Below are 13,652 nucleotides of genomic sequence, written 5' to 3'. Positions count from 1 at the left end.
AACTTGCTTCAAAGGACCTTCGTGCAAAAGTAGAGAGTGCACTTGTGGCGTTATAACCTTGGTGAGTTGCCAACTTTGAACCACTTAATTTAATGTAAGAGTGTTGCCAGTTTTAAGCTGTTGGCCCTCTGCCGTTCATATCAAATGCTTTTCATTCAAACTGAGTGTGCATTATTATATGTGCAAGCCCTATAAATCTTCCATTAGCCAATGCAGTGCCACCAGTGTTCTGTCTGTAATTGTGCTCCTTCTCTGCCAAGTTCTTCATTGATTCTTAATCTCATTTGTGGGTCTCAGCCCTGCTCGCTCACTATGAGGAACACGAGCCGTGTGGGCTCCATGGTGATGCCCTACATCATGTCCTCCACCCTGCGGCGCATGTCCACTGTGTCCACCCTGTCCAACACCTCGTCAGGCCTTTCAAGTGGCTCTGCATCTTCAGACGGGCCTTCCTACGTTTCTTCCCAAGAGTGAGTCCATGCTTCCTGTTACCAGTGTTTTCTGACTTTGTGTTTTAGAAAATTTATCTTGTTGAATAAATGCCACCAAGGTGTCATTTCAGTCAGCATCCACCAAACCTTCAAGAACTATAAAAGATGTCCACACGGAGCCCACTGCATGTGATATCTTTGGTTGTGGCTAAAAGTGCATGTACGATCACTGACCATTAGTTTAATCCTTTTAATTTGTAGTTATTTTTGGCTGTAGCTCAGGTCTTTATTGTGCTAATGTCACCAAACAACATTCAACAAATCCAGCAATCTTATAGCTCAAGTTCCAGAGTCACATTTAAAGTAAACATTCTCAAACAGTTTTTCACTCAATGAATGCTCTAATTGACCTGCAGCTTCAAAAAGCTGTTGCTGTGTTATGTTAATGATTCAAGATGGTGGTAAATTGTTGGAATACTGGCTGTGTCCCTTCAAGGCTGCGTACATGAAGATGTAGCCTTTAGAGACCAGCGAAAGCAGAACCAACTTTTCTGAAATGAGCTAGTTGAAGTCCACAGAGGATTTTGCAATGATATCTTTACTGTATTCTGCTCTTGTACCACCTATTGCCTAGAACCGCTAGCGTTAGTGGGAGTAATCTATACTTGAATAATAATTTTCCAAGAATTATTTATTGGTCTATAACATACTTATTTACAGTTGTACATATGGAGCCTGAAATGGTCTTTATTTGCATACATTTACCAACAATTTAATCTTGGAAAATAAAAATCATCCAATGACTTTTGGGATTGTTTTGACTGTAAAGTATACACTTGTCCTATCCTTCACATTCATTGATCACATTCCAAGAAGGCTTCATAATGAGGCAGCCTAGTTGCACTCCTATGATTCATGTAGCCTTTGAGGATCTGGCCTCTGAATTGAGACACAGCCATCATTTAAATCCTTGCTGGTTTGCTTTTGGCTTTTTGTTTGTTTTCCATACATCATGATGCCCTCAGGAAACAAAATGCATACATGTACTATGTTGACATGGCTTGAAAACAGGAATGTGCTTGTCTGCGCCATCCTGGGCGTCAGTTAATCGCAGGAGCACATATAGACAAACAAACATTCGCACCTGCACGCACAATGGAATGGGGGCAATTTATTCTAAATATAAGGATTACATCATCCTTTTTTTTTGCCAGTTTTCTTGAGATGAGTCAGTGGGTGGATACATGAACATTTCCAAGTAACTGAATATGTCTTGGACTTGATTTACATCAATCATTATGAAATGCAAACAGTATGGTACTGTATAGTAAATCTCTTTCAAGCAGGCAGTTCTCAAATAGGGGTGACCAGGCTGGAAGGAGACAAGTAAAGGAAGCCAAAAAAGACACCCAGACATCTCTGAGAGAATTATAGGCTTCTGTGGATGTCAGTGGAGAAACTGGAAATGTTGTAACCTTTGTCTGTTGCATCCCCATTCACTGCTCCAATTCATGTTGGAGTGGAGTAGAAAAGAACTGCAAAAAAGGGAAAACGTATCAAATCTAGGCTTGGGTTTTCCATGTGCCTTCTGGCAAACTGCAGCTGCCCCTTCAAATGTAGTGGGCAATGCTACACTAACACTACTGTACTACTGTGGCGAGTCTCGTGAGAGTCTCGCACTGAACTTTGAACTCATATGAGACTTTGAAGAAGCTATGTAGAGCAGGTACCTCAGTGGATAAGGAGCTGGCCTGCCAATTTGTAGACCTGGGTTTGAATCCTGCTCATGCTACCTGTTTAAGTTCTCGGTCAAGACACTTAATCTGCATTTTCTTTCTCCACCCAGCTCTAAATGGGTCCTGACCTTGGCGGTGGAAGTAAATGTGAGGCATCATTATAAAGTGATTTGAGCCTCTGCTGGATGAAAAAGCATTGCAGAAATGTAGTCCTTCCGTGAAACGTAGCAGCTTTACTCAACCGATTCATAACTTAAGTAATTTGACTAATTTAATTTTTTATTTTAATTTTATTTTCCTTTATATAGCGCCAAATCACAACAGAGTTGCCTCAAGGCGCTTCACACAGGTAAGGTTAACCTTACCAACCCCCAGAGCAACAGTGGCAAGGAAAAACTCCCTCTGAGGAAGAAACCTCAAGCAGACCAGACTCAAAGGGGTGACCGTTCTGCCTGGGCCCATGCTACAAACATAAATTACAGAAATAATTCACAGAACAATTCACGGACGAATATACAAGAATTGCTGTTGGTGCACAGGACAGGAGGGTCGCCAACACAACCAGTGTATCGATGTTGTTGTGTCTATTACTTTAAAATCTATTTTCCATTTGTGTCATTTAGCTAATTGTTACAACCTTAAGGGCTTTTCACACCGAGCACATAATGCAGCACGCATCACTCTAAAAACCCCATTATTTTTCAAATAGAAGAAACTTTCCGCAAATGCCGCAGAAACCGAGCTTGCACGACTCCCAACCGGGAGCATGCACCGCCAGTTGACGTCAAAGTTCAACTCAATACAACTTTCACCACTGTGAGCTGACGTAGCTTGTAGTGTAGCAGATAATAGAACATTATAGAGGAATCTTTCAAATGGTGAAACAAACAACAAATTTGGCACCAAAATTTTGTAGACATTACTCTTTTGCAGTGGCGGACACAGTTCCGCTAATCCGCTAACTGCTAATTATTGAAGTTAACATTTTCATTAGTAGATTAGCTTTCCAGATAACTGAAAACCATCAGCGGACCAATTAGCTTCCGATAAATTAGTTCTGATAACTTTTAGACCGCTAATATATTTTTGTAGGCATAGTGAATAAAGCTTAACAGTTAAAAACATTTGTAAAGTCTGAAATCAAAGATTTTAGTGCCTGCATGTTACATGTTTTGTAGCAAACTGACAGCCATGAATGGTAGAGCTCTGTTCTCTGCAGGCAGAGGAGAGCTGACTACCAGACAGAACAAAAGAGGAAGGGAAGAAAAAAAAGATAATTTCTCTTCACACCATACAGACCTGCTGGTCATTTCATTGGAGTTTTGCACAGGCAGACAGTTTTGACTTATGGTTAGAATTTTAAAGAAAGTAATTCCGGACAAGTTATTGAAATTAACATCACGTCTGTCATTTTACAAAGTAAAAATATGAGCTATATGTTCTCGTTTTAAATTAATGCACAAATTTTGAAGGTTTTAGCATTTAGACACACATGCCGCATTGCATTATGGGTAGATTAATTTCATGACATCATGGTTGGCTGGTCGGTATAACACACAGTTAATGAAACGTGTGGTGGGTTTTACAAATAAATCTGTATTTGTAAATATGTCATTTTTTTCATTTGAAAATTCTGTTTAAGTCCATCACTTTTAACAAATTAGTGGCTGCTCACATTGCCATGAACACTGCCATCTACTGCCAGTAGATGGCAGTGATTTTTTTTTTCCTATCTCCTTTCTCTCTGATCACCAGGTCTCTTTTGCTGAGAGAAGGCCGATCTGAGACAGAAGTGCTGACTCGTTGTGTCAGTAGCTACCGTGTACTGAAGTCAATACTAAAAGTTATCAGTTTAGCTTTTATCTGTAACTTCCACTATATATTTTTTAGGGATTTATCGGTTCAGCTTGATAAAAGTTAACTTTTCAGCTAGCGGATTAAAGGTTATCGAAGCTAACTTCTTGGTTAGCTGTACCCACCACTGCTCTTTTGTAATAACCGACTGGCCAATTGAAGAATTACACGGGATCAAAATTTCAAAAACCTCAAACCATATTGAAATCTATACACATTATTTGTCTGATCATAAAGATTCCAAAAAGTAATAGTTTGGACTATCTATGACTGAATGTTCTGGGTTAAAATCCACAAAAATGGTGACAAAGGTCAATTTCAGTTTGTACAAGGGGAAAAAGTTAAAGTTGCTCTGATTTTGATAAAAAAAAAAAAGTGATGCAAATTATTAGTTGAGTTAATAGGGTTTTAGAAAGGAAAGGTTTGCACCATGTGTCATCCTTAGTTATCATATTACAGGGTAACATATGTCACATGTCATAGAATCAATGGATGTCGACACTGTTTGGAGCTTTACTTTGGAAACCAGATATTCAGCACAATCTCAAAACTATTCCATTTATTAATCCTATCAGCTCAACCAATAATTTGCACCACTTTCTACCAAAATTGGATCAGCTTTAACTTTTGAACCTTAAACAAACTGAAATTAACCTTTGTCACCATTCTTACTGTTTCTACCCCATAACGCCATAACCTTCAGTCATAGACAGTCCAAACTATATGTAACCCAGGTTACTAGGTCTAGAACATGAGACTGCAAAAGGATAAAAGAAATAAAGTTGTTTACGAGTACAATACTAAGTGTTATTCTTAAAAAGAATAAATGTGGCACCATTTAAATAAAATGTACAGTGCATAATAAAGTGCATTGTGGTTGAATTAATAGAAAAAACAGACATAAATCTTAAATATTGGAAGCTATTTATTTTCAGTTTAATGGAAGTGAATGAGTTTTCTACTTTTTGCAAAATTTCAGGTGACATTTGAGTGAAATAGCCCTTTAGTGAGTTCATGTGATACATGCGTGATAGCAGAGAAGATAGATGTAACTAGCCAATCTGGATTCAGCTTTGCTTTGTCATTAGTGAGCATGCCTAAAGAGTTTTACATTTTCTCCATATGGAGAGCAACGTGTTGAGACCACAGACAGACACGTGAAGGATTATCGTTGATATTTCACTGTGGATTATACTTGAGAGCTTTTTCCACAAGGATATAAGTTTTTGTCTAAATTATTCTGGATCTGTGGTGGACAGACCAAGATTTAGCCTTTGTCTGCTGTGCAACTTCAAACGAGATGCAAGTTACTTTAGCCATTTTCAGCTGCTGCGGTTGCTAGCAGTATTCACATTTGCTTCGTAAATACTCGAAATTTGATTATTGGGAGACGGTAGATGTTAAAGCAATGCTTATTTTATTTCTTATGTCACCTGGCTCTGCAAAAGTGGATCAGTACCTGGAGATGTGTCTTGAGTGTTCATCTGCTAGGAGACTGTGCTTAAGATTGAACCTGCTGGTGAGTGAATCTTTTTGTTGTTTCTGTAAATGATTTAATTGAATCCGACTTGTATGAACTGCAAATAGATAAAGAACTGACAGTCTTTTATGTTTAGGTTCTATTGTGTGAACTTGAACATGTGAACAAGCTACATGTGCTGCCAATGCATGTAATTCACCACGCACTGTGTAGTAAATCTGAGTGACAAAGTAAATGTTGGGTCGGAACAATTAAATCATACTTTGATGTTTTAATATAATTTATATGAAGAGACATGTTTAGAAGGTATTTTTAGCAGTGTTTATGGTTCATTTATTTAAGATGTATTGAGACAAAGTCCAGAGTTATAAGTGTGTTTTAAAGCCATTTATTATTTTAATTTAAAATGCATACAGTAGAATTTTAACCCTCATTTTGGCCTTTTAGGCCAAGTCTTTTGTTTCTGCCTTTTGTTTTGCGCTGGAGTCAAGTTCTTCTGCTGTTCGTCCACACTGTGGCTGTGGTTGTGTTCAGCAGTTGTGGCAAGCGAAGCCTAGTGGATGAGAAAATCCTGTTTTGTATGGACTGTGCCTGTCTTCTGGAATCTGGTAGGACTGATAGCTGCAAGTTTTAAAGGACATGCTGTGGACTACTCCTCATAATTTTTGCTAAAAAAGCAGTTTGAACATATAGTTTTGAGTTTGTAGTGTCAACAGCAGATGCTACTATTATTGTGAACACCCCCTTTTCTACTTTTTTTTTTTACTAATAGCCCAATTTCATAGCCTTAAGAGTGTGCATATCATGAATGCTTGGTCTTGCTGGATTTGTGAGAATCTACTGAATCTACTGGTACCTTGTTTCCCATGTAACAATAAGAAATATACTCAAAACCTGGATTCATCTTTTTAGTCACATAGCACTACTATTATTCTGAACACTACTGTGTGTGTGTGTGTGTGTGTGTATATATATATAATATCCGCCTTCCATCGTCACTTTTTTCTGATGTCAAGGATGAATGATAAACTGTTTTTTATGGGGCCTTATCATTTGTGTTGAGACTGCCAGCATATGCAGTGGATGCTGGAGAACTGTGGAATGTTCAAGACCAGTGGTGTCCAAAGTATTCCAGAAAGAGCCAAGAGGGTGCAGGTTTTCTTTACAGCTACTCCAGCAGGTGATTTCACTGATGAACTCATCCCATCTACTCAAAGTGATGTTAATCAGTGAAATCACCTGCTGGAGTCAGTGGCCGCAACGAAAACCTGCACTCTCTTGGCCCTTTCTGGAATACTTTGGACACCACTGGTCTAGACTGTGACAGCCTGTATAAGGACCAGGTGAGGTGAAGAGTGGAGCATGGCAGTCTTGTCTTCAAACCAGAGAGAGTTCAACCTGTATCAACCGTCTTCCACCACACCTTGGAAGAGCCATGCTGGGCTGTCTTTCTGAATTACTGTTTGGATCTATTGTCACTGGACTTGCTGGACATTTGGACTTTGAGTAAATATGGCTTATACTCTTCAATATCATCAGGGTTTGTTTTAGGTAGGGTTTAGGCATTGTTTAGCTTAAACATAGCTTAATTTGATGTTTGTTTTTGTAACATTGTGGTTTTCTTCCACAGCAATGGATGAGTTATTGGTATCACCAACAGTTGAGGTTTTCAAGTCCTTTAAAAGGATGAACTTTTGGAAATATGCAAGAAGTTATAACTGATGGAAGTAAAAGCTGTCATGCGGAAGACGAGGTTGGCTAGGGAAATAGCTGAATATTATGTAGCTGCAGAAAAGTTTGATGTAGAAGTTCTGGCACATTTTCCAGTGGACGACCCAACATCATAAATGGAACTCAAGGTAAAACTGTTGGAATTGGAAAAGCAGAAGTTAAGAAACTTTGAAAGAGAGAGCAGTAAGTCCCTTCGGCTGCTCCCTTGTTTGCACTTGGGGTCATCACAGCAAATCCAAGGTGGATCTGCATGTTGAATTGGCACAAGTTTTACGCCGGATGCCCTTCCCGATGCAACTCCACAGTACATGTGAGAAATGTTTGAGAGAGCGAAAAGGAGAAATTAGTGTTAGAAGGATCAGTAAAAGTGTGACTCATGACAAGTCGACCAATTAAGGGTGTTTATTTGTTGCTAGGCAATGACCTAACCGGGGGTAATGTAATTCCACTTGTTCATCTTAATTCTCAGCTGAATACTGAAGGCGGTAATGAAGGTCCATCTCTGTCCTTCTTGTGCAGCGATTTGAGCTATAGCCAAGAAGGCACAAGAAGATATAGTGCAGTTCAGCACTTTGAATAGTCATGTTTTAGGTAGTTTATATCATGATTCTGTTCAGCCTACCACCGCTTCTCCATTTGAGGGCTTTTTAGATGCATTTTTCAGTTATTTTATCAGCCAGTCAAATGGTTCTGGTGATTTAGACGTGTCTGAAGATTTGTCTTTGTCCACAAAACGGTTGATTTCAGAAGCAAATAAATGATCCTGAATTTTGTGCAATCAAGGTGAAAGCTCTTCCTGTTGATGAAATAGATACAGTTCTGATTGAGCATTATCTCAAGGATGGACTGTTGATGCGGAAGAGGCGTCCTCGTGAGATCCCTGCTAATGCAGATTGGGCAGTGGTGAAACAGGTTGTGGTCCCTAAGGTCTACAGGAATGAGATCTTAACAATGCCACATAGTCTGCCTTTAGGAGGTGATCTCCATGTTAACAAGACCATTAACAAGATCATGAAGCACTTCTTTGGCCTGGCCTTAGGAACACTTTGCAAAACTCGTCACACTTGTCAGGTGGTTGGAAAACTCTAGTTAGATCCTGCTGTAGCTCCATTACATTACATTTACATTTTGACAAAACCTAATGATCTTAATTACATTGTGAAGACTCCAGATAGAAGAGAGTCTAAACAGTTGTGTCACATTAATATGCAGAAGCTCTATCATGATAGGAATGTTAGTGTTGCAGCTGTCAGTTCATCTCTTCCTGTAGCTGAAACTGATGAAGCTGAGGGTGAGTTTCAAGATGACAAACCTCAGATTAAGATTGAAGTTCTGTCATGCTAATTTGCAAATTCTGAAGTGTTGAAAAATTTCAGCACTTAGAATCTTGGCAGAGAGATATGTTTGAGAAGTTGAAATATGAAGATCTATTTCCTGATGTTCCAAAAACAGTTTCTATAGTTTCTCTGATTACATTGCACATCCTGTGTCATACCTTTCCAAGACGTTCAACCAACATCCAAATAACTATGAACTACGTGCCAGAAACTGATAGGCAGGCTCACTCTGTGGTTGGCATGAAGCTGGATGGACTCTCTGGTGAAGGTGCCAGAGAAGAGAACAGTGGACAACCTACTGGACATTATGGACGATGCCAGTCACCCTCTGCACACCATCAGCAACCAGAGGAGCCTCTTCAGCCACAGACTGCTCCTTCCCAAGTGCAGGACCAACAGACTGAAAAACTCCTTTGTCCCCCAGACCATCAGACTGTACAACTCCTCACTCAGGGGGAGGAGGAGTAACAGGAAGACAGAGGACGGGAAGGAGAGGAGCAGTAGTAGCCAGTAAATCAGTATGTCTGGTATTTGTTTATATTTGCAAACTTTTTCTTTTTTACTTTCACTTTTGATACTCTGTGTGCTTCTTACCCTGTGTGCTGCTATACAATGCAGCTGGAACCTCAATTTCCCTGAGGGAGTAAATGGACTGTGTTTATATAGAGCTTTTCCATCTGTACCAGGTGCTCAAAGCACTTTACAGTTATGCCTCACATTCACCCATTCACACACCGATGTCAGGGTGCTGCCATGCAAGGCACCCACTACACACCGGGAGCAGCTCGGGGATTAAGGACCTTGCACAAGGGTCCTTAGTGATTTTCCAGTCAGGTTGGGATTTGAAGTGAGGATCCTCTGGTCTCAAGCCCAACACTTAACCACTAAACCATCACCTCCCCATATTAAAAAATATTTAAATATGCAAAATAAATCAAACAAAACTGCACATCAAAAATAAAATCGACTCCCACTGAAAAAATGTAGTAAAATCACAGTGCTTTAAAGACATTTGAGATACCAGCTCATCGATGTTTATCGTGTTAATAAAACGTGAATGTTCCCACAACGCTGCTTTGAAACAAAGTCTTTTTAGATTTAGTCTCCCAAGCATTCCGGTTGGTATTTCACAGTCGCCCGGAAAAACAGCGGTTACCATTGATTAGCATGTCATCTTAGCGTCACCTCCTTTGCTGTTGCTGTTGCTGTGTGTGTGTCTGTGTGTGTGTGTGTGTGTGTGTGTGTGTCTGTGTGTGTGTGTGTGTCTGTGTGTGTGAGAAAGAGAGAGAGATCCCAAGGGATCAGTAAAATTCTGTCTAATCTCTAATCTAACTATTCCACAATTGAGAAGGAATTGCAAGCCCTAGTTCTGGGCACTACAACACTTTGAGGCTTATGTTTGTACAGGACAAAAGCCAGCTGTTGTGTACACTGATCATAACTCATTGTTATTCTCGAGTAAGAGGAAAAATAATAAGAAGGTTTTCAATTGAAGTTTGTTTTTACAGGAGTTTGACTTAGAAATCAGGCATGTGAAGGGCACTGACAATGTTATTGCTGATTGTTTATCATGTGTTTAAATTGTGTGTGTGTGTGTGTGTGTGTGTGTGTGTGTGTGTGTGTGTGTGTGTGTGTGTGTGTGTGTGTGTGTGTGTGTGGTGTGTGTGTGTGTGTGTGTGTGTGTGTGTGTGTGTGTGTGTGTGTGTGTGTATTTATACATGTTGTATTATATGGTGTATGTATATGTATGTTTAGCCATAATTTTTTTTTGTGTGTAGTGTGTGTGATCATATCGTATATAAAAATGGTGGGGAAAAAAATCAGAGTGAAAAACTTTGCTCTTGTGGCTCAAATGTTTTCCCTTTTGGATGGGAGGTGTGAGGTGGTGGAACTTTAATACTAGGTGGAGCTCTACGTCATATGTCAGTGATAGGTATAGCAAACTCTATGTTCTGATCTGTGTAATTATCATTCATGCTGAGACTGCCAGCAAGTTGCAGTGGATGCTGGAGAATTGTGGAACGTTCTAGACTGTGACAGCCTATATAAGGAGCAGGTGAGTTGAAGAGTGGGGCGTGGCAGTCTTGTCTTCAGACCAGAGAGAGTTCAACCTGTATCAGCCGTCTTCCACCACACCTTGGGAGAACCATACTGGACTATCTTTCTGAAGTACTGTTTGGATCTGTGAAAAGGTCTGACGCAGGGCTGTCATTGGACTTTGTGGACATTTGGAGTTTGAGTAAATATGGCTCATACTCTCCAATATCTTGGTCAGGATTATTTTTAGGGAGGGTTTAGGGATTGTTAACCTTAAAAGCAGCTTAGTTTGATGTATTGGCTCCTTGTTTCTTTTTATAAAATTGTGGTTTTATTAAATTTCAAATTCCATATTCAAGAAACTTAAAACCTTTGTCATCCTTGCTCTTGTTTTGTCCATAACAATGTACATATATTCTTTCCCCTATGAGAAGGCCTTCATTTGATTTAAAGGTATATTTCAAGGTTTTGAGCTCATAAAGTGTCTTAAGTACACTCAAGGGTTTAGTTCAATAACCACAGTGTAGGTTAAAATGTTTTCCATTACTACCTAAGAAAGTTGGCTCTTAAATAATTCAAAGTTGATCAAAGTGGGGAAAAAACATTAAAACAGGATTAAAACCATATTTAAAATAGATTAAAAACAGTTAAAATTTGATGTAAAACAATAAAACGACTCAAATTAGGCTAAAACAAGTTAAAAGCAGATTGCAAAAGTTTTCAGCTGATATCTGTTTTTAAAAGCTACCCCATATCACTTGGTGCGTGACTTTAGTTCAGAGACCAATTGTACTGATTTCGCTGACTATGTTATTGTTTTTAATGTAATCAGGACAGAGTAATTACTAAACTATGAATTTGATTATTCTAGTGTTTGGAAATGCTTTGAGATCATGCACAATAGCGGTGGGGCTTCATCTACCTGTGCAAGTTGAACTTTGACTTCATGGACACATTTAATGATTCATTCATTTAATGTTAAAATATAAAAGGAAACAGCTTTTTCAAATAATGAAAGTTGCTCTTTAAAGAGCCTTTGTTTTATTTAGAAGCATAGCAGCAGGTGTTGGAGTTCAGAGACGACAGGTGAGCGGATTACTCACGCACCTTAGACAAATTGCAAAAATGGCCCGTTGCTCAAACTGGGTGTGTGTATATGTCCAAAACTGAAGAATTTCAGAATGAGTGTATCTACTCGATCACGCCGGCTGCTTTAAATTTCTCAGCAGAGTGATGTCCATCACTTATTCTCTTGGTTTTTGCTCTTAATCTTGTGGTTATGACTTGCAGACTGTTTCACTTTTTAGTTAATCCTTCTATGACTGTTCACAAACATGGCAACTGTGAGACTTGTTCAACATCGGGAAAGAAACACAAACTCCGCCCCTGTGTGTATTCTGCACCTGTGGATGCGGAAAGGTGAGCAATATGAAGGCCCATTAGAGGAAAACCTCTCAAAATCATTTGATTAATTACTTATTAAATAATAAGTATATAAAAATATAAAATAAATAATAAGGCTGTTCTTAAGTAAATGCATCTGTGGGAAAAGCCAGTCACAAAACTGTTGCTGTCTTTAATATTGACCAGATTTTTGTTGCTTTCCCAGTGACTGCAGAGACTTTTTGTCCCGCTCGGAGGAGGACAACAGGATCAGCAGAAAGAACAGGAAGGAGTGGAGTGTCAGTAAGTCCCAGCTGCTGCTAGAGAGGCAGTTGGATGTAGATGAGGTAAGACCTTGTGACATCTGTCATAATGCACAGAACTCTGAACAGCTGCACTTTGACTGAACACTTCTTAAGAAAGCTGAGGTTTAAGTTGGGCTTTTATTCCAGACGCTTCCAGAGAGGCAGCAGAGGCCAAAGAGTTTACAGTTAGGAGATCGCCGTCTGCCGCTCTCCCTGTTACAAGGTGCTTCATCCCAGCTGAACCTGTCCAACCCCCTCAGCCCTCTGCCCGCCTCTTCACACACACCGTGCAGCTCCAGTATGTAGATTAGCCGCCGCGCTGCACGCCAGCACTTTATTTGTCTCTCTGAAAAATATGCACAGCACACAGAAGAGAGATCACACCCACAAGACTTGTAGGCACATTCTGCTCTTTAGTCCTAATCAGGTCACACACACACACACACACTCATATGTAAAGGCACCTCCTGAAAAGATTTTATTTCCTCTGGGCTGTCACAGGCTATTCCTCACTTCTCAGCGACAGTGATGTCAACACCATCGACACCCCAGGGACGCCCCCACCCATGCCTCCAAAGAAACACCCGCACGACTTTGACAACCAGCAGCTTCCTTCAGACGTACAAAATCTGCCCTCCCCCCATGCTTATTTAACAGCATGTGAAGCTTAAAATATTCTGCTTTTGTTTTTATTTCAAGCATTAACGCTCCGCTGTTTCCCCACAGTTCGCTCCTCAGCTGCCACTGAAATCTGACAGCAAGCCTCCTCCGCCGCCTCCCAAAACACGGAAGTCGATGTTCCCCTCATACGAGCACAGCCCCCAGTAAGGACACGCCCACGCACCAGCCTCAAACGTTCACTCAGTCCCTCAGTTGACTGTGATGAAAGCACATTTTTCAGGGAATAAATACACAACCGTCTATGAGGGATCTGTACCACATTTTTAGCAGTAAAAAAAAAAAAATAATAATAATAATAATTATGCTGTATATTGCTAATAATTCAATAATTCCACATGACGTCTGTTTTGTTTTACACCTTAATGACGACTGTGTTTGGGATCATTGCCAGTAGAAGTACCACAAAACACACAAACTAATTTGTGATCCTGAATAATGAAAGAATTATTCCGTATGTCGCTGTGTGTGTGTGCGATAGTGTGCTGCAAACTGGTGTTTGTTCTTTATCACCTGCAGGGAAAAGTAATGACCAACGCTGTAATATTTTGTTTTGTTTATGTTGGTGTGACACTGAATGACATCTATGCGTGAACTTGATGTCCAGTAGACTCTGGTTTTGGAATGAGAAAACCAATGTCAGGAAAGTAACCTGTTTGCCAACTCCAGTTTAGAAAGAG

At 39.8% G+C, this 13,652-nt stretch overlaps 1 protein-coding gene across 1 annotated transcript in view; it reads left to right on the top strand.

The window, feature by feature from the left end:
• The window catches only part of LOC117509927 (dedicator of cytokinesis protein 5-like), a 63,053-nt gene extending 49,700 nt beyond the window's left edge, over positions 1-13,353 (top strand). The window contains 6 exon segments of the mRNA XM_034169542.1: positions 2-61; positions 298-470; positions 12,216-12,336; positions 12,442-12,592; positions 12,796-12,914; positions 13,021-13,353. Coding sequence (XP_034025433.1) covers positions 2-61; positions 298-470; positions 12,216-12,336; positions 12,442-12,592; positions 12,796-12,914; positions 13,021-13,122 — 726 coding nt within the window. The 3' untranslated portion in view covers positions 13,123-13,353.
• Positions 13,354-13,652: the final 299 nt, after the last annotated feature.

This window comes from Thalassophryne amazonica, chromosome 5 (genome assembly GCF_902500255.1).
Source record: "Thalassophryne amazonica chromosome 5, fThaAma1.1, whole genome shotgun sequence".
Taxonomy (NCBI): Eukaryota; Metazoa; Chordata; class Actinopteri; order Batrachoidiformes; family Batrachoididae; genus Thalassophryne; species Thalassophryne amazonica.
The sequence above is the reverse complement of the archived record's forward strand: the minus strand, read 5'-3'. Positions and strand labels throughout refer to the sequence as shown.